This window comes from Oncorhynchus tshawytscha, linkage group LG16 (genome assembly GCF_018296145.1).
Source record: "Oncorhynchus tshawytscha isolate Ot180627B linkage group LG16, Otsh_v2.0, whole genome shotgun sequence".
Lineage (NCBI taxonomy): Eukaryota > Metazoa > Chordata > Actinopteri > Salmoniformes > Salmonidae > Oncorhynchus > Oncorhynchus tshawytscha.
This window is the reverse complement of record NC_056444.1, coordinates 68,129,900-68,155,232: the sequence shown is the minus strand read 5'-3', so window position 1 is coordinate 68,155,232 and position 25,333 is coordinate 68,129,900. Positions and strand designations below refer to the sequence as shown.

Here is a 25,333-nt window from a genome sequence, read left to right as displayed (position 1 = left end):
CTTCCTGTAGCATCGGGTGGTGTAGGTGTCCTGGAGGGCAGGTAGTTTGCCCCCGGTGATGCGTTGTGCAGACCTCACTACCCTCTGGAGAGCCTTACGGTTGAGGGCGGTGCAGTTGCCATACCAGGCGGTGATACAGCCCGCCAGGATGCTCTCGATTGTGCATCTGTAGAAGTTTGTGAGTGCTTTTGGTGACAAGCCGAATTTCTTCAGCCTCCTGAGGTTGAAGAGGCGCTGCTGCGCCTTCCTCACGATGCTGTCTGTGTGAGTGGACCAATTCAGTTTGTCTGTGATGTGTATGCCGAGGAACTTAAAACTTGCTACCCTCTCCACTACTTTTCCATCGATGTGGATGGGGGGGTGTTCCCTCTGCTGTTTCCTGAAGTCCACAATCATCTCCTTAGTTTTGTTGACGTTGAGTGTGAGGTTATTTTCCTGACACCACACTCCGAGGGCCCTCACCTCCTCCCTGAAGGCCGTCTCGTCGTTCTTGGTAATCAAGCCTACCACTGTTGTGTCGTCCGCAAACTTGATGATTGAGTTGGAGGCGTGCATGGCCACGCAGTCGTGGGTGAACAGGGAGTACAGGAGAGGGCTCAGAACGCACCCTTGTGGGGCCCCAGTGTTGAGGATCAGCGGGGAGGAGATGTTGTTGCCTACCCTCACCACCTGGGGGCGGCCCGTCAGGAAGTCCAGTACCCAGTTGCACAGGGCGGGGTCGAGACCCAGGGTCTCGAGCTTGATGACGAGCTTGGAGGGTACTATGGTGTTGAATGCCGAGCTGTAGTCGATGAACAGCATTCTCACATAGGTATTCCTCTTGTCCAGATGGGTTAGGGCAGTGTGCAGTGTGGTTGAGATTGCATCGTCTGTGGACCTATTTGGGCGGTAAGCAAATTGGAGTGGGTCTAGGGTGTCAGGTAGGGTGGAGGTGATATGGTCCTTGACTAGTCTCTCAAAGCACTTCATGATGACGGATGTGAGTGCTACGGGCGGTAGTCGTTTAGCTCAGTTACCTTAGCTTTCTTGGGAACAGGAACAATGGTGGCCCTCTTGAAGCATGTGGGAACAGCAGACTGGTATAGGGATTGATTGAATATGTCCGTAAACACAACGGCCAGCTGGTCTGCGCATGCTCTGAGGGCGCGGCTGGGGATGCCGTCTGGGCCTGCAGCCTTGCGAGGGTTAACACGTTTAAATGTCTTACTCACTTCGGCTGCAGTGAAGGAGAGACCGCATGTTTTCGTTGCAGGCCGTGTCAGTGGCACTGTATTGTCCTCAAAGCGGGCAAAAAATTTATTTAGTCTGCCTGGGAGCAAGACATCCTGGTCCGTGACTGGGCTGGGTTTCTTCCTGTAGTCCGTGATTGACTGTAAGACCCTGCCACATGCCTCTTGTGTCTGAGCCGTTGAATTGAGATTCTACTTTGTCTCTGTACTGGCGCTTAGCTTGTTTGATAGCCTTGCGGAGGGAATAGCTGCACTGTTTGTATTCAGTCATGTTACCAGACACCTTGCCCTGATTAAAAGCAGTGGTTCGTGCCTTCAGTTTCACACGAATGCTGCCATCAATCCAAGGTTTCTGGTTAGGGAATGTTTTAATCGTTGCTATGGGAACGACATCTTCAACGCATGTTCTAATGAACTCGCCCACCGAATCAGCGTATTCGTCAATGTTGTTGTCTGACGCAATACGAAACATCTCCCAGTCCACGTGATGGAAGCAGTCTTGGAGTGTGGAGTCAGCTTGGTCAGACCAGCGTTGGACAGACCTCAGCGTGGGAGCTTCTTGTTTTAGTTTCTGTCTGTAGGCAGGGATCAACAAAATGGAGTCGTGGTCAGCTTTTCCGAAAGGGGGCGGGGCAGGGCCTTATATGCGTCGCGGAAGTTAGAGTAACAATGATCCAGGGTCTTTCCACCCCTGGTTGCGCAATCAATATGCTGATATAATTTAGGGAGTCTTGTTTTCAGATTAGCCTTGTTAAAATCCCCAGCTACAATGAATGCAGCCTCCGGATAAATCGTTTCCAGTTTGCAGAGAGTTAAATAAAGTTCGTTCAGAGCCATCGATGTGTCTGCTTGGGGGGGGGATATATACGGCTGTGATTATAATCGAAGAGAATTCTCTTGGTAGATAATGCGGTCTACATTTGATTGTGAGGAATTCTAAATCAGGTGAACAGAAGGATTTGAGTTCCTGTATGTTTCTGTCATCACACCATGTCACGTTAGTCATAAGGCATACGCCCCCACCCCTCTTCTTACCAGAAAGATGTTCGTTTCTGTCGGCGCGATGCGTGGAGAAACCCGCTGGCTGCACCACCTCGGATAGCGACGTTCCAGTGAGCCATGTTTCCGTGAAGCAGAGAACGTTGCAGTCTCTGATGTCCCTCTGGAATGCTACCCTTGCTCGGATTTCATCAACCTTGTTGTCAAGAGACTGGACATTGGCGAGAAGAATGCTAGGGAGTGGTGCACGGTGTGCCCGTCTCCGGAGTCTGACCAGAAGACCGCTTCGTTTCCCTCTTTTTCTGAGTCGTTTTTTTGGGTCGCTGCATGTAATCCACTCCGTTACACTGGTTGTAAGGCAGAACACAGGATCCGCATCGCGAAAAACATATTCTTGGTCGTACTGATGGTGAGTTGACGCTGATCTTATATTCAGTAGTTCTTCTCGGCTGTATGTAATGAAACCTAAGATGACCTGGGGTACTAGTGTAAGAAATAACACGTAAAAAAACAAAAAACTGCATAGTTTCCTAGGAACGCGAAGCGAGGCGGCCATCTCTGTCGGCGCCGGAAGTGTAGTCATATTGTTCAGTGTACTTTGAGGAAAATGTTTATATACACTGCTCAAAAAACTAAAGGGAACACTAAAATAACACATCCTAGATCTGAATGAATGAAATATTCTTATTAAAAACTTTTTTCTTTACATAGTTGAATGTGCTGACAACAAAATCACACAAAACTTATCAATGGAAATCAAATGTATCAACCCATGGAGGTCTGGATTTGGAGTCACACTCAAAATTAAAGTGGAAAACCACACTACAGGCTGATCCAACTTTGATGTAATGTCCTTAAAACAAGTCAAAATGAGGCTCAGTAGTGTGTGTGTGTGGCCTCCACTTGCCTATATGACCTCCCTACAACGCCTGGGCATGCCCCTGATGAGGTGGCGGATGGTCTCCTGAGGGATCTCCTCCCAGACCTGGACTAAAGCATCCGCCAACTCCTGGACAGTCTGTGGTGCAACGTGGCGTTGGTGGATGGAGCGAAACATGATGTCCCAGATGTGCTCAATTGGATTCAGTTCTGGGGAACGGACGGGCCAGTCCATAGCATCAATGCCTTCCTCTTGCAGGAACTGCTAACACACTCCAGCCACATGAGGTCTAGCATTGTCTTGCATTAGGAGGAACCCAGGGTCAACCACACCAGCATATTGTCTCACAAGGGGTCTGAGGAACTCATCTCGGTACCTAATGGCAGTCAGGCTACCTCGGGCGAGCACATGGAGGGCTGTGCGGCCCCCCAAATAAATGCCACCCCACCCCCACCTGTGGACGTCGGGCCCTCATTACCACCCTCATGGAGTCTGTTTCTGACCGTTTGAGCAGACAAATGCACATTTGTGGCCTGCTGGAGGTAATTTTGCAGGGCTCTGGCAGTGCTCCTCCTTGCACAAAGGCGGAGGTAGCGGTCTTGCTGCTGGGTTGTTGCCCTCCTACGGCCTCCTCCACATCTCCTGATGTACTGGCCTGTCTCCTGGTAGCGCCTCCATGCTCTGGACACTACGCTGACAGACACAGCAAACCTTCTTGCCACAGCTCACATTGATGTTCCATCCTGGATGAGCTGCACTACCTGAGCCACTTGTGTGGGTTGTAGACTCCGTCTCATGCTACCACTAGAGTGAAAGCACCGCCAGCATTCAAAAGTGACCAAAACATCATCCAGGAAGCATAGGAACTGAGAAGTGGTCTGTGGTCACCACCTGCAGAACCACTACTTTATTGGGGGTGTCTTGCTAATTGCCTATAATTTCCACCTGTTGTCTATTCCATTTGCACAACAGCATGTGAAATTTATTGTCAATCAGTGTTGCTTCCTAAGTGGACAGTTTGATTTCACAGAAGTGTGATTGACTTGGAGTTACATTGTGTTGTTTAAGTGTTCCCTTTATTTTTTTGAGCAGTGTATATATATATATATATATATATATATACAGTTGAAGTCAGACGTTTACATACACCTTAGCCAAATACATTCAAACTCAGTTTTTCACAATTCCTGACATTTAATCCAAGTAAAAATTCCCTGTCTTAGGTTCCCTGTCTTAGGTCAGTTAGGATCACCACTTTCACCATTTTAAGAATGTGAAATGTCAGAATAATAGCAGAGAGAACGATTTCTTTCAGCTTTAATTTCTTTCATCACTTTCCTAGTGGGACAGAAGTTTACATACACTCAATTAGTATTTGGTAGCATTGTCTTTAAATTGTTTAACTTGGGTCAAACGTTTCGGGTAGCCTTCCACAAGCTTCCCACAATAAGTTGGGTGAATTTTGGCCCATTCCTCCTGACAGAGCTGGTGTAACTGAGTCAGGTTTGTAGTCCTCCTTGCTCGCACACGCTTTTTCAGTTCTGCCCACAAATGTTCTACATGATTGAGGTCAGGGCTTTGTGATGGCCACTCCAATAGCTTGACTTTGTTGTCCTTAAGCCATTTTGCCACAACTTTGGAAGTATGATGCTGCCACACCCGTGCTTTACGGTTGGGATTCGGCTTGCAAGCCTCCCCCTTTTTCCTCCAAACATAATGATGGCTATTGTGGCCAAACAGTTCCATTTTTGATTCATCAGACTAGAGGACATTTCTCCAAAAAGTACAATCTTTGTCCCCATGTGCAGTTGCAAACTGTAGTCTGGCTTTTTTTGGAGCAGTGGCTTCTTCCTTGCTGAGCGGCCTTTCAGGTTATGTCTATATACAACTCGTTTTACTGTGGATATAGATACTTTTGTACCTGTTTCCTCCAGCATCTTCACAAGATCCTTTGCTGATGTTTTGGGATTGATTAGCACTTTTCGCACCAAAGTACATTCATCTCTAGGAGACAGACCGCGTCTCCTTGCTGAGCGGTATGATGGCTGCGTGGTCCCATGGTGTTTATACTTGCATACTATTGTTTGAACAGGTGAACGTGGTACCTTCAGGCATTTGGAAATTGCTCCCAAGGATGAACCAGACTTGGAGGTCTACAATTCTTACAATTTTTTTCTGAGGTCTTGGCTGATTTCTTTTGATTTTCCCATGATGTCAAGCAAAGAGACACTGAGTTTGAAGGTAGGCCTTGAAATACATCCACAGGTACACCTCCAATTGACTCAAATTATGTCCATTAGACTATCAGAAGCTTCTAAAGCCATGGCACCATTTTCTGGAATTGTCCAAGCTGTTTAAAGGCACAGTCAACTTAATGTACCCACTGGAATTGTGATTGAACAATTTTTGGAAAAATGAATTGTGTCATGCACAAAGTAGATGTCATTAGACTGTCATGATCGTCTAATGAATTAACAGACCAAGGCGCAGCGTACGTAGAGTTCCACATGTTTAAGCAAATGAAACTCACAAAAACAACAAAGAAGAATAAACGATACATGACGCAAATGCAGTGCTCACAGGCAACTACACACAAACATGATCCCACAAACAACGGTGGGGAAATGGCTGCCTAAATATGGTCCCCAATCAGAGACAATGATAAACAGCTGCCTCTGATTGGGAACCATACCAGGCCAACATAGAAATAATTAACCTAGATAGGAACACCCCCCCCTAGTCACACCCCGACCTAACCAAAATAGAGAATAACAAGGCTCTCTATGGTCAGGGCGTGAAGGTACTCTCCCCCCTCCCACAAAGGTGCGGACTACGGCCACAAAACCTGAAACCAACTGGGGAGGATATGGGGGGTGACTAGTGTTGGTGGCGGCTTCGGTGCAGGTCTTTGCCCCCACCCAGACCACGGGTCTGGCCTTGGAGCCGGGTAGAACGCCGTGCCCAGACTGGGCATCGGCGCAGAGGAGGGCCCCGGCCATGGAGCTGGGTTGTACGCCGTACCCGGACTGGGTACTGGCGTGGAAGAAGGCTCCGGCCATGGAGCTGAGTTGACCGCCGTGCCTGGACTGGGCACCGGTGCAGAGGAAGGCTCCTGCCATGGAGCGGGACTGGATGCCGTGCCTGGACTGGACATTGGCGCAGAGGAAGGCTCCTGCCATGGAGCGGGATCAGACGCCATGCCTGGACTGGACATTGGTGCAGAGGAAGGCTCCTGCCATGGAGCAGGACAGGATGGCGTGCCTGGACTGGACATTGGCGCAGAAGAAGGCTCCTGCCATGGAGCGGGACTGGACGACGTGCCTGGACTGAGCACTGGCGCAGAGGAAGGCTCCTGCCATGGAGCGGGACTGGACGACGTGCCTGGACTGGGCATCGGCGCAGAGGAAGGCTCCTGCCATGGAGCGGGACTGGCCTGGGACCGTCGCCTGAAGCTCCGAACAGGGGACTGTCGCCTGAAGCTCCGGACCGGGGAGGCGCACTGGACGCCTGATATGCGTGGGGCCGGCACAGGTGGCACCGGGACTGGTGACACGCACTTCAGGGCGAGTGCGGGGAGCAGGCACAGGACGTACCGGACTGGGGACACACACTTCAGGGAGAGTGCGAGGAGGAGGCACAGGACGTACTGGACTGTGGAGGCTCACTGGAGACCTGGTGCGTAGGGCCGGCACAAATTGTACAGGAATGGTGACACACACTTCAGGGCAAGTACGTGGAGGAAAAACAGGACGTACCGGACTGGGGAGCACACTGGAGGCCAGATGCGTGAAACCGGTGCAGATGACACCGGATTGGTGTCACGCTCCTTAGCACGCTCACGCTGCAGCACTCTCATCGCCACCACCTCTCTCCGGAATCTTTCATCGAGTTCCTCCATCGACTCCCTTACGGTCTCTGGCTCATTCCTTGGCTCCGCCGACCACCCGTGTGCCGGCCCCCCCCAAAAAAAAAAAAAATTCTGGGCTGTCTTTTGGGCTTACTCTGTGGCTGCGAACCCCGGCGACGTCGCTATCCTCCCTTCTCTCCCTGTGTCTGCTTCCACGGAAAGCTTTTGTCTCCAGCCATAATTTCCTCCCAAGTCCAGGATGTCTTCTCTTCCTTTAACTCCTCCCAAGCGCAGGATACCTTCTCTTCCCGGGCACGCTGCTTGGTCCTGTTGTGGTGGGATCTTCTGTCACAATCGTCTAATGAATTAACGGACCAAGGCGCAGCGTACGTAGAGTTCCACATGTTTAACCAAATGAAACTCACAAAAACAACAAAGAAGAATAAACGATACATGACACAAATGCAGTGCTCACAGGCAACTACACACAAACAAGATCCCACAAAAACCAGTGGGGAAATGGCTCCCCAATCAGAGACAGCGATAAACAGCTGCCTCTGATTGGGAACTATATCAGGCCAACATAGAAATAATTCAACTAGATAGGAACACCCCCCCTAGTCACACCCCGACCTAACCAAAATAGAGAATAACAAGGCTCTCTATGGTCAGGGCGTGATACTAACTGACTTGCCAAAACTATAGTTTGTTAACAAGAATTTTGTGGAGTCGTTGAAAAACGAGTTTTAATGACTCCAACCTAAGTGTATGTAAACTTCCGACTTCAACTGAATATATATACTTCAACTGTATATATACTGTACAGATCACTGCACCTGTACATAGCCCATCTGTAAACAGCCCATTTATCTACCTACCTCATCCCCATACTGGTATTTATTTATTTACTGTATCTTGCTCCTTTGCACCCCAGTATCTCTACTTGCACATTCATCTTCTGCACATCTACCATTCCAGTGTTTAATTTCTATATTGTAATTACTTCACCACCATGGCCTATTTATTGCCTTAACTCCCTTATCTTACCTCATTTGCACTCACTGTATATATACTTTTTGTTTTCTTTTGTTCTACTGTATTATTGAGTGTATGTTTTGTTTATTCCATGTGTAACTCTGTGTTGTTGTATGTGTCGAGTTGCTATGCTTTATCTTGGCAAGGTCGCAGTTGCAAATGAGAACTTGTTCTCAACTAGTCTACCTGGTTAAATAAAGGTGAAATAAATTTTACAAATTTAAAAACTGTAAAAAAAAACATATATATTAAATTATGTGAGCTAAACATAACAAAAACACACATATTATATACATATAATTTATAATTTATATATATATTATATAATTTAATTTATGTTACGCTCACATAATTTAATTTCAATGTATGCATTAAGGCTAATATGGCTAATTGAGTGACTGTCAGTGACTGACATAACAAGAGAAAAACTGCTGAGGCACAACCACATTTTTTAAATGCATCTTGTGTATTCTACTATTCTAACTCTCAACAGTAATTATTTTTAATTTGTTCACTCTGATATGTCACGACCCACATTAACATGGTGCTTGCCTACGGAGCAGCAAGGGGAACTGCCCCTCCCTTTCCCTACTTTAAGGCTATGCTCAAATCAGGACAGGGAACTGCCCCTCCCCTCCCTACTTTCAGGATATGCTTCTTTATTGAGGAAAATGTGCTTACTATGACTGTGATATGCAGTTGTCTCACCTTAAGATGAATGCACTAACTAAATCTCTCTGGAGCTAAATGACTCAAATGTAAAGGTAGCATACTTTAGAAAGGATGCATTAAGGTGTCTAACAGAATAAATGTGACAAAAACAAATGAGGACATTACATGTATTTCTATAGCTTCAAAAATATATTTTTGTGAAGGAGTGCCAAGATGGAGGCACAGTGGCTTCAACACAGCACCCCTATCAGTCATCTAGTGTATAAATCATGGGTTCAGATAGACAAAACTGTCTGTTCTTCTCTTGCATTGCTGTAAACACTGTCAGTGTAATGTTGCATTGTAGTGTCAGTGTAATGTGGCATTGTAATGTCAGTGTAATGTGGCATTGTAATGTCAGTGTAATGTGGCATTTTAGTGTCAGTGTAATGTGGCATTGTAATGTCAGTGTAATGTGGCATTGTATTGTCAGTGTAATGTGGCATTGTAATGTCAGTGTAATGTGGCATTGTAATGTCAGTGTAATGTGGCATTGTAATGTCAGTGTAATGTGGCATTGTAGTGTCAGTGTAATGTGGCATTGTAATGTCAGTGTAATGTGGCATTGTAATGTCAGTGTAATGTGGCATTGTAATGTCAGTATAATGTGGCATTGTAGTGTCAGTGTAATGTGGCATTGTAATGTCAGTGTAATGTGGCATTGTAATGTCAGTGTAATGTGGCATTGTAATGTCAGTGTAATGTGGCATTGTAGTGTCAGTGTAATGTTGCATTGTAATGTCAGTGTAATGTGGCATTGTAATGTCAGTGTAATGTGGCATTGTAGTGTCAGTGTAATGTTGCAGTATAATGTCAGTGTAATGTGGCATTGTAATGTCAGTGTAATGTTGCATTGTAATGTCAGTGGAATGTTGCATTGTAATGTAAGTGTAATGTGGCATTGTAATGTCAGTGTAATGTGGCATTGTAATGTCAATGTAATGTGGCATTGTAATGTCATTGTAATGTGGCATTGTAATATCAGTGTAATGTGGCATTGTAATGTCAGTGTAATGTGGCATTGTAATGTCAGTGTAATGTTGCAATGTACATGAATAGCAGATAATTTCTCATTTAACTGAGTCTAATTTGGATGTGTATTTATGCACAAAGCACAAAACCTCAAGAGACATGCAGTGTTTTAGAAAACCGTGAAATTGTTCTCTTTTATTTGGCATCATGGAGTTTTTAGAAATTCTGTATTTACAATATTGTCATGTGGTGAGTTCTTTTAATTTAAGAATTTTATTTAAACGGAAATTTCAGCCTTTGGATGAAAGGAAAACATGCTTTACTATCAAACTGTCAGTGTATTCTGTTTGGAATGCTGATGGTCTAGCTACATGCCTATGTGATCATCTTGACACACCCTTTGCCATCTGGCCTTCACAGGTTGCATGAGAGCACTGGTGGTAACCATGATTTCTGCCAATAGAACAGTGGTGTATGTGTCTCAGTTCTGTCGGTGTATCCTCCCTTTATCCAGGCAGAGGCTCTCTTGTGTGCTCTTTGGAGGCATTGGGTACAGACTGACTGGACCACAGTGCATACAAACAGGTTCCATTCTACATCACCCAGACGGGACAGAGAACAGAAGTCTTCTGCCCAGTCAGAGGACTCAGTGATAAACCACCACTGTTTTACTCCCCACCCCTGCTTGTTTGGGTCTCAGACAGTGGCTCACACAGTCTGCCAGAGAACTTTGCTGTCTATAAAAGCTGAACACCTCTTGTGTGGTTAGAGCTCCCTCCCTTGGGCATACCTTTATGTATCGCATATTACACAATTGTTTGAACGCTTGATCAGTGAAGTGATTTGATTTTACACTATATCAATACACACTGACCTGGCATGTGGTCTCTGTCATCAAGGCTGACCTCTGAAAAAGGGTCAATGAATTTACACCAGTCTCCCTTGCATGCTTCAGACTACACACACACACACAGACACACACACACATAGGCAGCCAAGCATACACACAAGCACGCAGACACACACACACACCCGGGGGATCAGCGAAGTCACTCAAGCCTACCTATTCATCCCTGCTCTGTGAAGCGCTCAAATCAATTACTCCTGTCATATTTTGAGGGCAAACAGCAGAAAAATAGCCCTCTTTATCCTTCCTTCCTTCTTTCCTTCCCTTTTTCTTTTTCCCATTCTGTCTTTTCCTTTCCTTTGCCTGACTCATTAGTCTACCACTTGCAGTCATGTCGTCGCCCGTTGTTCTCTTTCTTGGCTTTGCCTCAGGCACCAGATGCAACTCTGATAACTGGCACAGACTCACATGTCCTGACTCTTTGACATACGACCATAACAATAGAATAACAATCCATACAGTATACATCCCTATGCTTGTTGTGACACGTCTGATACATGAGAACATATAGATATTGAAGCTGATTCCTGGGCATTATCTTTTTATGTGGGTTGTTTATTCAGTCTCACAGACATTACCACAAACTCATGAAGCAAAAACTATATTCACATGGTACATGGGAGCACACCTAGATCTAGCAGTTGCCAAATGTTGCTGTTTGCTGAGGCTGTAACCGTGGCAACCCTTCAGTGCACCCCCTGGACAAAAACTATTTTGGTGCTGAGCTAAAATGCCTACATTTAATGAATTATGCATCTTTGTCAGCTAAAAAGATAATCATGAATATTCCTGCATTATTAGTTTTTTTACAATAATAATCAGACTCTTTAGATTGATGTTATTGTTATTTTTCTCTTTGTGTTTTTGTTTTCTAATAGTCCATCATTAGGGTGGTTGTAGTTACATTGTTCATGGTCATTTTACTGTGTGCACCTCTGTAATTGGTTGTGGGTGTTATTACTTTGAACTGTAAATCAATAGTTTGATCATTTTAATTAATACATGCATGGCTTGTTCATATGGATGGGGTGTTGAAACCATTGAGCATACAAATGATCTGTCAGCTAGTTTGCTGAATGACTGACATTAGACCTATATGACGTCAGCATATTGACGCCCGTCTCTGTTGCTACAGGTGGTGCCACCAGAGCATTGTGACTGAGTTGTGGCTGAGCACGACTCGAGATACAGTGCCTTCAGAAAGTATTCAGACCCCTGGACTTTTTCCACATGTTGTTAGGTTACAGCCTTATTCATGTTTTCCTCATTAATCTACACACAACACCCCCATAATGATGAAGCAAAAACAGGTTTTTAGAAATGTTTGCTAATAAAAAAGCTGATTTTACATTTGCATAAGTATTCAGACCCTTCACTCAGTACTTTGTTGAAGCACCTTTGGCAGCGATTACAGCCTTGAGTCTTCTTGGGTACGACGCTACAAGCTTAGCACACCTGTATTTGGGGAGTTCCTCCCATTCTTCTCTGCAGATCCTCTCAAGCTCTGTGAGGTTAGATGGATAGCGTTGCTGCACAACTATTTTCAGGTCTCTATAGAGATGTTCGATCGGGTTCAAGTCCAGGCTCTGGCTGGGTCACTCAAGGACATTCAGAGACTTGTCCCGAAGCCACTCCTGCATTGTCTTGGCTGTGTACTTAGGGTCGTTGTCATGTTGGAAAGTGAAACTTCACCACAGTGTGAGGTCCTGAGCTCTCTGGAGCAAGTTTTCATCAAGGATCTCTCTGTACTTTGTGTAACAGTATAACTTTAAACCGTCCCCTCACCCGGGCGCGAACCAGGGACCCTTTGCACACATCAACAACAGTCACCCACGAAGCATCGTTACCCATCGCTCCACAAAAGCCGCGGCCCTTGCAGAGCAAGGGGAACCACTACTTCAAGGTCTCAGAGCAAGTGACGTCACCGATTGAAACGCTATTTAGCGCGTACCACCGCTAACTAGCTAGCCGTTTCACATCCGTTACACTTGCTCTATTCATCTTTCCCTCGATCCTGATTAGTCTCCCAGTCCCTGCCGCTGAGAAACATCCCTACAGCATGATGCTGCCACCACCATGCTTCAACGTAGCGATGGTGCCAGGTTTTCTCCAGACATGACACTTGGCAATAAGGCCAATGAGTGACTTTTGGCAATCTCCAAGTGGGCTGTCATGTGCCTTTTACTGAGGAGTGGCTTCCGTCTGGCCACTCTAACATAAAGGCCTGATTGGTGGAGTGGTGCAGAGATGGTTGTCCTTTTGGAAGGTTCACCCCTCTCCACAGAGGAACTTGAGCTCTGGCAGAGTGACCATCGGGTCCTTGGTCACCTCGCTGACCAAGGTCCTTCTCCCCTGATTGCTCAGTTTGGCTGGGCAGCCAGCTCTAGGAAGAGTCTTGGTGGTTCCCAACTTCTTCCATTTAAGAATGATGGAGGCCACTGTGTTCTTGGGGACCTTCAATGCTGCAGACATTTTTTGGTTCCCTTCCCCAGTTCTGTGCCTCGACGCAATCCTGTCTCTGAGCTCTACGGACAATTTCATCGACCTTATGAGCTCTACAGACAATTTCATCGCCCTTATGCACTGTCAACTGTGGGACCTTATATAGACAGGTGTGTGCCTTTCCAAATCATGCCCAATCAATTAAATTTACCACAGGTGGACTCCAATCAAGTTGAAGAAACATCTCAAGGATGATCAATGGAAATAGGATGGACCTGAGCTCAACTTCGAGTCTCACAGTAAAGAGTCTGAATACTTATGTAAATAAGGTATTTCTGTTTTTAATTTTAATACATTTGCTAAAGATTCTAAAAACATGTTTACGCTTTGTCATTATGGAGTATTGTGTGTAGATTTCTGAGGAACTGTTTTTATTTTTAAAATCCATTTTAGAATATGGCTGTAAAGTAACAAAATGTGGAAAAAGTCAATGGGTCTGAATACAACAACACATACTGTCATTAGATTACAGACAGACAGACACTGTATCAGAAAGGTGTCAATATGAATAAGCTGTGACAGTATCAAGAGAGCAAGAGAGGAGGAGAGAGGAGAATGTTAAAAGGCTTGGTACTACAGTAGGCTAGGAGAGAGAGAGAGAGAGAGAGAGCGAGAGAGAGAGAGAGCGAGAGAGAGAAACTCACCTGGAACATGACCCTGTACTGTTCCTCAGGCTTCTGAACCATACACATGTTACACCCCATGGTGTCCTGGACTCAGGCCAGGCGGGGCCAAACTAGTCCAGGAGAACAGTACCTTAAAACACCTCTCTCTCCCTTCGGTGTGGCAGTCAGAGAGCTCCCCACAGACCTACAGGTCCTGAGTGTCAACCCCTCTTATTTCAGGGCACTGTGGATTATGGATATCAGAGTTTCTCTGTCCCCAAAAACAGGCTGTGTCCCTGTGTCCTGTTCCTATCCTCGTTCCAGATGTCAAGTTTTACAATCCAAACCTAATCCCTACATTTAAAAAAGGGTTTTGGGTGTCCTCCCATCTGTTTCTGTCCCCATTGCAGAGTACACATATCTTTGTTTGTCTTCATAAGCGTGGAGTGGTTATGTTCAGGTTAGGTTTGGCGTGACTTCATCATGATTTTTGGACTGGTGAGTCAGAGGGAAGGCGGGAGGGGACTGAGAGATGAGTAAGTTGACATGGGAGCTGAGGATGGGTTGAAAGGACTGACAGTTGATCGGTGTTATTGTGTTGTATTGTATTTAAGACAGTCCATCATAACTATTCAATAATGATTCAATCACCTGTCAATAATAATCATGCATGTGACCTAGACCTAAAGTGTATGCAGCCTAATTCTGCATGATTTCTGTTGAACAGTCACCTTCTGAGCTGTCTCTCTCAACTAGCTGAGACTTTTTCCCAAATGGAACTCAACGTGAACTCGCCCACTCCTTTCCCTGGTCTCACGCTCAGCTCAGCTAATCCTTAGCACTCTTTTAAAGAAACTCTTTCAAAGTTTCAGATGCAAACAGGCACCGATATCAAATAACTTCTTGCCCTCTTTTTCCCCTAACACTCCCTCTCCATTTTCCCACCTTCTTCGCTTTCCAGGTTTAGAAGGATTGCTCAAGTCTGGCTTGTGTGATCAGTTATCCCTCTGATGGCCTTTTTCTCAGGTTTCACTTTTCTTTTGCTCTGGTACTTTCACCTTTTCAGGATCAATGGACTCCTCAGTACTTTTTCATTGGTGCTTGGGGTCATTGACATCTTCTGGTTTTACCTCCATTGAAACAGACCAAGAGGAGAGAGAGATAATCTGCCCACTGAACAATCTATCCTACTGCCTGAATCTCAAGCCCTGGCTGTTGAGCTAAGATTAGCAGTATGTATTGGCTACACAAAACCCAATAACACGCACACCTGCACACGAATCCCAGTGAGGCAACAACAGACGAGGAAACTGCTGTCTCAACTGCACCTCTCTGCTTGATGTTGTGGCTCTGTCAGAATAACAGACGCTAAGAACCACTTTTAGGATACAACTGTTTCACTGACGCTGGTCTACATACAAAATGCATATCATGTAAATTATCACTGTGGAGTGTTTGAGGAAACTAGACAGTTGTCTGCAGAAGGTGTGTGAGACAGACTGGTAGATTCAGCTTCAGGTGTTCTTTCAGGTTTCTAGCCAGCTCTTTTGACAGTTATGGCTCATTGATAAGCTAAACCAGGGCATTTCCAATCAACTGAAACACTGGAGGCTATTGATCTGGGGTGTCACTGAATGGAAAAGTATAATTAAATTATAGGCCTGTTATAGAACAGGAACCCTCCTACTCAGTCATGTGCAATAATCTATATCAAAACCTCTAAGGGATCAATTACATGTTGTGTTTTCAGGACTTTTGGTGAAATCAGGACGAGTCAACATTAAGAACACCAATGATAAGCCATGTGTAAAATAATGGGCTTTTCATTAGAAATATAAGGTTTAAGGGTCTTTGTTTTCCTCATTAAAATGTGTTGATTGAAAGTATGCCTCTTGCTCCTCTCTCATTGCTATCTATCATTCAATCCATCCTTCACCTGTTTAAGTGGACTAATTCAGTGTATTGACTTAAATCCTGCACTCCTTCTCTCATTATCCCCTAAGATAATGCATGCTGAAGTGGAAACGTACAGCATTATACTGTAACCGTGTAACCATTTACAGCCTGTATCTCTCCTGACTGTCTCGGTCTCATTACCTTTAACAGGGTAAACGTTTAAGTCTCATCAGCACTTCCTCCAGAAGGCCCTGCAATCTGGACATCACTCAACATTTTATGCTTTCAAAAGTTCACCTCTGCCCAGCCAAGCTACTGTCAAAAACAAGGTGTTAGCTTCTGTAATCCTTCCTCAAAGCCTCACTGACTGCACCTACCTGTACTATCTCCAGACACTCAGTGTTATCCTTGACACTGGCACATACACACAGTATATAACCAACTGCAATATAAAAGATCAACACACACACACACAGAGTCATGCACACACACTTGTAAAAACCCCTCCCAGTCTGTCAGGCTAGGCAGTAAGCACCAGAGCCAATGCCAGTCTAGCTGTAGAACTGTGTCAGACAGTCACAGCAGGTGCTGAAAGCCAAACAGGCGTGTCAAATGTCCCAACGGTTCCTACACTCTCTCCATGTTCAGTTCCACATTGAGCCTTTCATCGCATGAGGATGTACGCGAATTCTAATTCTGACCTGGCCACTATTGTAAAACCTCTAGTTTGAGACCCACAGTCTGTCATGTGAATGATCTGAGTCTAACAGGTATGGACTCTACAGATCCACAAAGGAAAGAAGGAGAGGAGATGTAAAATGTAGTGATGAGAAATGACAGAAAATTTGGAGTATTTCCTCTTGCAGGACTTCTGCCACTCTATGTCCTCACAAACAAAAACAAAGCTTAAACTAGAGCCCAGAAAAAGAAAGTTCATCCATCTTCTACTGCAGGAAGAAAATAACATCAAATCAAGAATGTGAGGTACCAGATCTGCAGTAATGATCCACCTTTTGTCTGTTGGTCATTCTTTAAAAAATCCACAATTAGAAACAAAAGCGTTGGGAGGGACAAAAGCGTCCATCCAGGTGGTTTATAGAGCCAGAGTGTAAAACACACTGCCTCCCTCAGGTTGGACATAAATCCCAATCACCACACTCAGAAGATGATAGAAATCACTGACGGCTGATTGGGGGATTGTCTTGGCTTCTCCCCTCAGGCACGACAGTAAATGCACTCCCCCACTGCAGAGGGGAACACAAAGGCGTTCCTGCCCAGCGGTAAGGAGCCTGCTGATCCGCACACAGCACTATCAAGCATGTCTGCTACTGCTGAATAGGATTCTACTGGATGCAACACTGTTCTCTCTCTCTCTCTGGCTTTCCAGAGGTAGGCTCTGGCCCCCTCCCCTACTCCCCCCCATTTGCTACCCCTCCTCCCCCTCTTGCTCTCTCTCTTGCTCCCTTCTCTCTCCCTCTTTCTCTGTCTCTCTCTCTGTGGGAAACACAGGGCATGCTCCAGAAAGCCTGATGATCTGTTTTCACTATGCAGGTAGAACAGAGCTGAAGGAGAGAGAGAGAGAGAGAGTAAGCTACTACAATCTACATGAAATAATGAACAGTCAAGGAGCACTATCAATAAACATTTGTCAATATTCATATATAATGTGACATACTGTATGTATCCCTACAAGTATCAATTGCTTAATGATAAGGTACCAAGAATAATATGGGATAATGTACTGTACTAGACAAACAGAAATGGCCAAAGGAGGTAGAGAGCCTCTAACCGCCTGTGAATTTAAATGAGTTGAAGCGCTGACACACAGAAGGAAGAAAATGAGAAGGAAAAGAGAGGGAGACAGAACAATTGGATAACAGGTGTATGATGGGATGGATTTAAAGATGGAACACAGCCAAGGAATGTGAAGTACATGACTGTGTGGGAGAGAGTGGGAGATGGAGAAAAAGAGGGGGTGGGGTGGAGACAGGGAGGGCTTTCAGCAGTACATTCAAAATGCAAACAATACAAACCTGTAAATGCTGCAATCATGTGGATAACAAAAAGGTTTAAATGCTGTGTATATGCACCTGTTTTGTTTGCACAATACTTGTGTATTCCCTCAAGTTATATATTTTCATTGACTTCCCTTGACCCTCTCTCCCTCTCTGAATATCAAGCTGCATTTTAGTACTGTTCATTGTCTAATTTCAATTTTAAACACAGCTCTGTCGGCACATTTGCAACAATCACACTGCCAATTGTTTTAGAACCAAGTAGAGCTATGAGACACAGACCAGGGGACGGGGCGGATTAAATCAGTGAATCCCTGTAAACTGAACACTGTAAGAAAGAACAAATATTTAAAATAAAATTATAGCCTACAAACAACTATTTAAAAAATGATATTTTTTACATTATTTCGGTATTTCTCTCTCCCTCTCCTTTGTCGTCCTCTCTCCTGTCTTCCTCTCCCCTGTCTTCCTCTCTCCTGTCTTCCTCTCTCCTGTCTTCCTCTCCCCTGTCGTCCTCTCTCCTGTCTTCCTCTCTCCTGTCTTCCTCTCCCCTGTCTTCCTCTCTCCTGTCTTCCTCTCCCCTGTCGTCCTCTCCCCTGTCATCCTCTCCCCTGTCGTCCTCTCCCCTGTCTTCCTCTCCCCTGTCTTCCTCTCTCCTGTCTTCCTCTCCCCTGTCTTCCTCTCTCCTGTCTTCCTCTCCCCTGTCGTCCTCTCCCCTGTTGTCCTCTCCCCTGTCTTCCTCTCCCCTGTCTTCCTCTCTCATGTCTTCCTCTCTCCTGTCTTCCTCTCTCCTGTCTTCCTCTCTCCTGTCTTCCTCTCTCCTGTCTTCCTCTCTTCTGTCTTCCTCTCTCCTGTCTTCCTCTCTCTCTTTTTGCCTCTCTCTCACCAGAGGGAGTCATTTGACCAACATAAATACCCTGTCAATATTCAGCTTACTCTTATAAAAATGCATAAATCAAAGCATGTATTTGTCCATAACACTGAAATACCATCACAAACCTTTGTCCGATACAGACCACACATATTAAATGTACTCATTGACTGGCTATGTATTTGGTAAATGGAGCCATAGACCCTCTCTGTCTGTCTGAGCCAGTTTGAAACAGGATTTCACGCTGTCTGTGTCTGTCTGACTGACCCAACAGGCTTACAGACAGTTCAGTTCAGCGTGTCTGAGTAAGCTGCAGAGCTCCCTACATTTTACTGAACACACACACACTTACACTCAGACCTCAGTCAGACTCGGTTATCCTCATGCGTCACCCTCTCCAAAACGTGAGGCTGCTGAAGATCTCTATCTTGACAAAAGATGTCAAAATACCAGCATAGAAAAACTGTCTAGAATATCAACTTCCTATTCTGCAAGACAGAACAAAAAGAGGGATCTATTTCATCACAGTGCATTCTTGTCTATCCTAAATATTAATGTTTGCCATTTCACTATCCTTGCCCTCTTCATCTATCTAAAGGGCAGGTGTAGAAAATGGGGCCTTGTCTGTTCTGCAGCTCTGACTTCTGTCTGTGGTTCATCTCATGACTTCAGTTCTTACTCTGCTCTGGCGATGCTCACACTGTGTTTCTGCTCAGTCTGCATGTCTACAGTTTGTCTGTTGATACCATGTCCGCATTTTGTCACCATTACCTCTGGGTTCTGTATGTCTGTCAGCACTTTACCAGTCCTGTATGTGTGTCTGCTTTCTATTGCCCTCCAGTGCAGTGCAATTTCAGTGTGGTGCATTGACATTGCTGTGCATTTTGCCTTACACTCTGCAAATATGCACATAATGGAACCAACTATAATGGAACCATTTCTGAATTTGCACATGCAGTACTTGTGTACATATACAGACCAAATATAGTGTGTACATACAGACCAGATGTCTCAGCGTTGAATAGGTAATGTAACACAAATGCTAATATTGGGAAATGCATATACAGTTGAAGTCGGAAGTTTACATACACCTTAGCCAACTAGATTTAAACTCAGTTTTTCACAATTCCTGACATTTAATCCTAGTAAAAATGCCCTGTTTTAGGATCACCACTTTATTTTAAGAATGTGAAATGTCAGAATAATAGTAGAGAGAATGATTTATTTCAGCTTTTATTTCTTTCATCACATTCCCAGTGGGTCAGAAGTTTACATACACTCATGTGGTATTTGGTAGAATTGTCTTTAAATTGTTTAACTTGGGTCAAACATTTCAGGTAGCCTTCCACATGCTTCCCACAATAAGTTGGGAGAATTTTGGCCCATTCCTCCTGACAGAGCTGGTGTAACTGAGTCAGCTTTCTAGGCCTCCTTGCTCGCACACACTTTTTCAGTTCTGCCCACAAATTTTCTATAGGATTGAGGTCAGGGCTTTGAGATGGCCACTCCAATACCTTGACTTTGTTGTCCTTAAGCCATTTTGCCACAACTTTGGAAGTATGCTTGGGGTCATTGTCCATTTGGAAGACCCATTTGCAACCAAGCTTGAACTGATGTCTTGAGATGTTGCTTCAATATATCCACATAATTTTCTTCCCTCACGATGCCATCTATTTTGTGAAGTGCACCAGTCCCTGCTGCAGCAAAGCCCCTCCACAACATGATGCTGCCACACCCGGGCTTCACGGTTGGGATGGTGTTCTTCGGCTTGCAAGCCTCCCCCTTTACCTCCAAACATAACGATGGTCATTATGGCCAAACAGTTCTATTTTTGTTTCATCAGACCAGAGGACATTTCTCCAAAAAGTACAATCTTTGTCCCCAAACCGTAGTCTGGCTTTTTTTATGGCGGTTTTGGAGCAGTGACTTCTTCCTTGCTGAGCGGCCTTTCAGTTTATGTCGATATAGGACTCGTTTTACTGTGGATATTGTCATGCCCTGACCTTAGAGAGCCTTTTATTTTCTAATTTGGTTAGGTCGAGGTGTGACTAGGGTGGGTACTCTAGTTTTTGTATTTCTATGTTGGCCTGGTATGGTTCCCAATCAGAGGCAGCTGTCTATTGTTCTCTCTGATTGGGGATCATATTTAGGCAGCCTTTTCCCACTGGGTTTTTGTGGGATCTTGTTTTTGTGTTGATGCCTGTGAGCTCTACAGAACGTCACTTATCGTTTATGCTTTATTGTTTTGTTGTTCGGTTCTCCTTAAAATAAAAAGATGTTGAACCGATTCCACGCTGCGCTTTGATCTGAGTATGACGAAGATCGTGACAGATATAGATATTTTTGTACCTGTTTCCTCCAGCATCTTCACAAGGTCCTGGTTGACTTGACTAACATACAAGATGAACTGGCACAGAGAGACCGGAAACAGGGATAAAAACACTGGGGAGAATATGCGACACCTGGAGGGGGTGGAGGCAATCACAAGGACAGGTGAAACAGATCAGGGCTGTTCGGCGACAGTCCGCTTGTCGACGACACCTGGAGTTGGTCTTGAGAAGTGCTGCCCAATCTCTTCTCCAGGTACGTCGACAGCGGCGGACAAACATCTGGGCCGAGGGTATGCTGACCTCTTGTTTCGGGAAGAGTGGAGGTTGATACCCCAATGAACACTCAAATGGAGAGAGTCCCGTGGCCGAACAGGCAAGGGTGTTCCGTTCATACTCCACCCAGACCAGCTGTCGGCTCCAGGTAGTGGGATTAGTTGAGACCAGGCACCTCAGGGTGGTTTCCAGGTCTTGGTTGGCTCGCTCCGACTGACCATTGGTTTGGGGATGGAATACAGATGACAGGCTGGCTGACAACCCAATAAGGGTGCAGAATGCCTTCCAGAACTGAGAAAAGAACTGAGGCCCCCGATTGGAGACCATGTCTACCGGGAGTCCATGGATCCGGAAGACATGCTGCACCATAAACTGGGCCGTCTCCTTGGCAGAAGGTAGGTTGGGGAGAGGGATGAAATGGGCAGCCTTGGAGAACCGGCCGACTACCGTCAGAATGAAAGTGTTGCCATCAGACGACGGAGGGAGCCCAGTGACAAAGTCCAGAGATATATGAGACCAGGGACGATAAGGAACCGGTAGTTGCTGCAGGAGGCCAGAAGGAGCTTGCCACAGAGTCTTATTTTGAGCACACACAGTGCATGCGGGGACGAAGGCAGAGACGTCAGGGGCCACCAGAAATATTGACGAAGGAAGGCTAGTGTATGACGGGACCCTGCATGACAGGTCAGCCTGGAGGAATGAGCCCATTCCAGGACCCGGGCCGGATTGGGTTAGGGACAAACAGCCAGTTTGCTGGGCCCCTTTCAGGTCCAGGCTGGGAGCGTTGCACCTTGCGAACCAGGTTCTCAATACCCCAATCCACAGTGGCAGCAAGGCATGAGGTAGGGAGAATGGTGTCGGAGGTCAAGGGTGAGGCAGAGGAACTGTATAGGTGGGAGAGAGCATCAGGCTTTACATATTTAGACCCTGGACAGTAGGAAATGGTAAAGTTGAATCTGGTAAACAGGAGGGCTCACTGGGCCTGCCTTGAGATGAGGCGCTTGGCTGAACGGAGATATTTCCAGGTTTGTATGGTCAGTCCAGACCAGGAATGGCTGTTCTGCTCCTTCCAGCCAGTGCCTCCACTCGTCCAACGCCATCTTCACCGCCAGGAGTTCTCGGTTGCCAACATCATAGTTCCTTTCAGCAGGATTGAGACGATGGGACAGGAAGGCACAGGGATGAAGCTTCTGGTCCTGGGCAGATCACTGGGACAGGATGGCCCCCACTCTAACATTCGAAGTATCCAATTCCACCACAAATTGACTTGAGGGGTCCAGATGGGTGCTGTAGTGAACCGATGCTTCAGGTCCATAAAGGCTTTGTTGACAGCTGGAGACCATTTGAACGGTACCTTGGGGGAGGTGAGTGCCAAGAGGGGGCCTGCCAGGGTGCTGTAATCCTGAATGAAACTGCGGTAGAAGTTTGCAAAACCAAGAAACCGTTGCAACTGTTGATTGAAGCCAATCCACCACTGCTTTCACCTTTCTAGGATCCATCTGAACATTGCCCTCAGCAATGACATATCCCAGAAAGGAGATAGAAGAGCGGTGAAACTCACACTTCTCAGCTTTCACAAACAATTGGTTCTCCAGGAGGTGCTGAAGGACCTGTCTGACATGGAGTACATGTTCTTGTGCAGATCGGGAAAAAAACAGGATGTAGTCCAGGTAGATGAACACAAACCGGTTTAGCATGTCTCAAAGCACATCATTGACCAAAGCATGGAAGACATTGGCGTTGGTGAGTCCAAATGGCAAGACCTGGTACTCATAATGTCCACTGGCTGTGTGGAAGGCTGTCTTCCATCATCCCCCTCGTGTATCCAAATCAGGTGGTAGGCATTCCGAGGGTTCAACTTGGAAAACATGGTATCCCCCTGGAAAGGTTCAAACCCAGAGGAGAGGAGAGGTAGGGGGTAACAATTTTTGACAGTGATATCGTTAAGTCCCCGGTAGTCAATGCACGGGCCAGGATCTTGTCCTTCTTCTCCACAAAGAAAAACCCTGCGCCAACAGGAGATGCAGAGGGATGGTGCAGGAGCAAGAGATTCTTCTATGTACTCCTTCATAGCAATGGCCTCTGGTCCGGACAGACAGTACAACCGACCCGGAGGTGGTGTAGTGCCTAGGAGAAGATCAATGGCACAATCATAAGGACGGTGCGGGGGAAGGGAAGTAGCACGTGCCTTGCTAAACACTTCCAGGAGGTCATGGACTCCGTGGGGATAGCAGAGACATCCACAGTCTTGCTAACCTCCTGAGGAAGATGACTAGGCTGTGCTGCTTTAAGGCAGTGGGAATGGCAAAATGGGCTCCAACCCAGGATGGAGCTTGTGGTCCAGTCAATCACAGGATTGTGCTTTTGGATCCAGGAAAAGCCCAAATAACCGGAACATGGGGGGATGCAATGAGGAGGAACTGTATGGTCTCACTGTGGGTACCCAAAACCCGTAATTGAACAGGCACAGTACTATGGGTGACTTCCCCTATAGAGCGGCCGCCCAGTGCCCTAGCATCCATGGGGACAGAGAGAGGCTGAGTGGGAATACCAAGCTCCGAAGAAATAGTGGCATCCATAAAACTCATCAGCCCCAGAGTCAATGAGCACTCGGAGAGACTTAGATTGGTCTCCCCGCGGCACCCACTAGTGACAAGGGTTTCCTAATAGGACAGGTAGCTATAAAATGTCCTGCCCCTCCACAGTACAGACAACAGTTATTATTCATCCTCCGTGAGCGCTCCAAAACTGATAGCCTAGTTCTTCCCAACTGCATAGGCTCAGGAGTATCCAACTGTTAGATGAATTTTGTTCCTATGTGTTCATTAACCAATTCAATTAAAACACTCTGTCTGTTTATAAGAATTTGTAAGGTTCTTATTTACATAAAATAGACCAGTCATTAACATTAACCAATAGTGTTTATTCTCGAGAGCTCTGCTCATAATACCATGTACATTAGTTTATATACCTCACATTTCGTCATAAATTTCCCTCCTCCTCTTAGATACAATGGCAATATAGTTCACAAGCCTTCTCACATTGTCGGCCACCTGTTAAACAATCTACCTCAAGCCCAAGGTCTCTCCCCTCCCTGGGTTGGGACAGAATGTCCTGTAAGGAACAGGTGGCTCAGGTGGCTTCGACTCCTGTCGGAAGAGCTGCCTTTGGAAACTTCCGGACTCCATAGGAGGTGAACGTGCCATATCGGGTGCACGAGTGTAGACCAGACCTTCTCTCACTCTTGCGTTCCCTTAGGCGTCCATCAATTTGAATGGTTAAGGCAATAAGAGAGTCGAGGTCCACTGGCAGTTCCCGAGTAGCTAGCTCATCCTTTACCTCCACAGATAATCCGTGCAGAAAAGTATTGAAAAGAGACTCCGGATTCCAGGCACTCTCGGCAGCCAATGTGCTAAAGTCCACCGCGTAGTCTGCCACACTACAGGAGTTTTGACTTAAGTCAAGCAGTTTGCTGGCTGCCTTTCTCCTGGATACCGGAGACTCAAAAACTTCTCACCTCTGCCATGAATTCCTCCAAATGACCGCAAATGGCAGATTGTTGTTCCCAAACTGCCTTAGCCCAGGAGAGCGGCCTTCCCAACATTAGCGTAATTATATACCCTATCTTCGATCGGTCTGACGAAAACAAAGAAGGCTGTTGCTCAAAAATAAGCGAGCACTGAGAAAGAAAACCCTGGCAGGTACCAGGATGTCCCGAATGTAGCTCTGGAGGAGATAAGCGGGGTTCACGGGAAGTCGGGATAGGCTGTACAAACTCACCACAGATAGGCAAGAAATTACTGGGTGATTGAGGTTTTTCAGAGGTGGCAGGCAGCCTCTGAACTAACTCCCTGATTTGCTCCATAATAGCCTTTAACCCATGGTTGTGGTGTTTCGTCAAGGAACTGAGCCCTTCTGAAAGCCCTGTAACAACTCCTCATGTCTCCTAATGGTGGCTCCCTGCAGGGAGACAGCATGGCGGAGCTGGTCCAGGTCGGCTGGGTCTGTCATGGCCAGTTCATACTATCATGATACAAGATGAGACCCAGATGCAGACACAGGAGGAAGATGGTTGGAGTCTTACAATATTTATTAATCCAATAGGGGAAGGCAAGAGAATGGTCGTGTACAGGCAAAAGGGTCAAAACCAGAGTCCAAAAGGTGCCGAAGGGCAGGCAGAATCAAGGTCAGGCCAGGCAGGATGATCAAGCAGGTGGGAAAGTAGTCCAGAGTCAGGCAGGGGTCAAAACCGGGAGGACTA

General features: G+C 46.0%; 1 protein-coding gene across 1 annotated transcript in view; it reads right to left on the bottom strand.

The window, feature by feature from the left end:
• LOC112216184 (PDZ domain-containing protein 4) overlaps positions 1-16,924 on the bottom strand; it is a 36,523-nt gene extending 19,599 nt beyond the window's left edge. Inside the window, exon 1 of the mRNA XM_024375988.1 lies at positions 13,727-16,924. Coding sequence (XP_024231756.1) covers positions 13,727-13,786 — 60 coding nt within the window. The 5' untranslated portion in view covers positions 13,787-16,924. The remainder of the gene's footprint in view (positions 1-13,726) is intronic.
• Between the last annotated feature and the right edge of the window lie 8,409 nt (positions 16,925-25,333).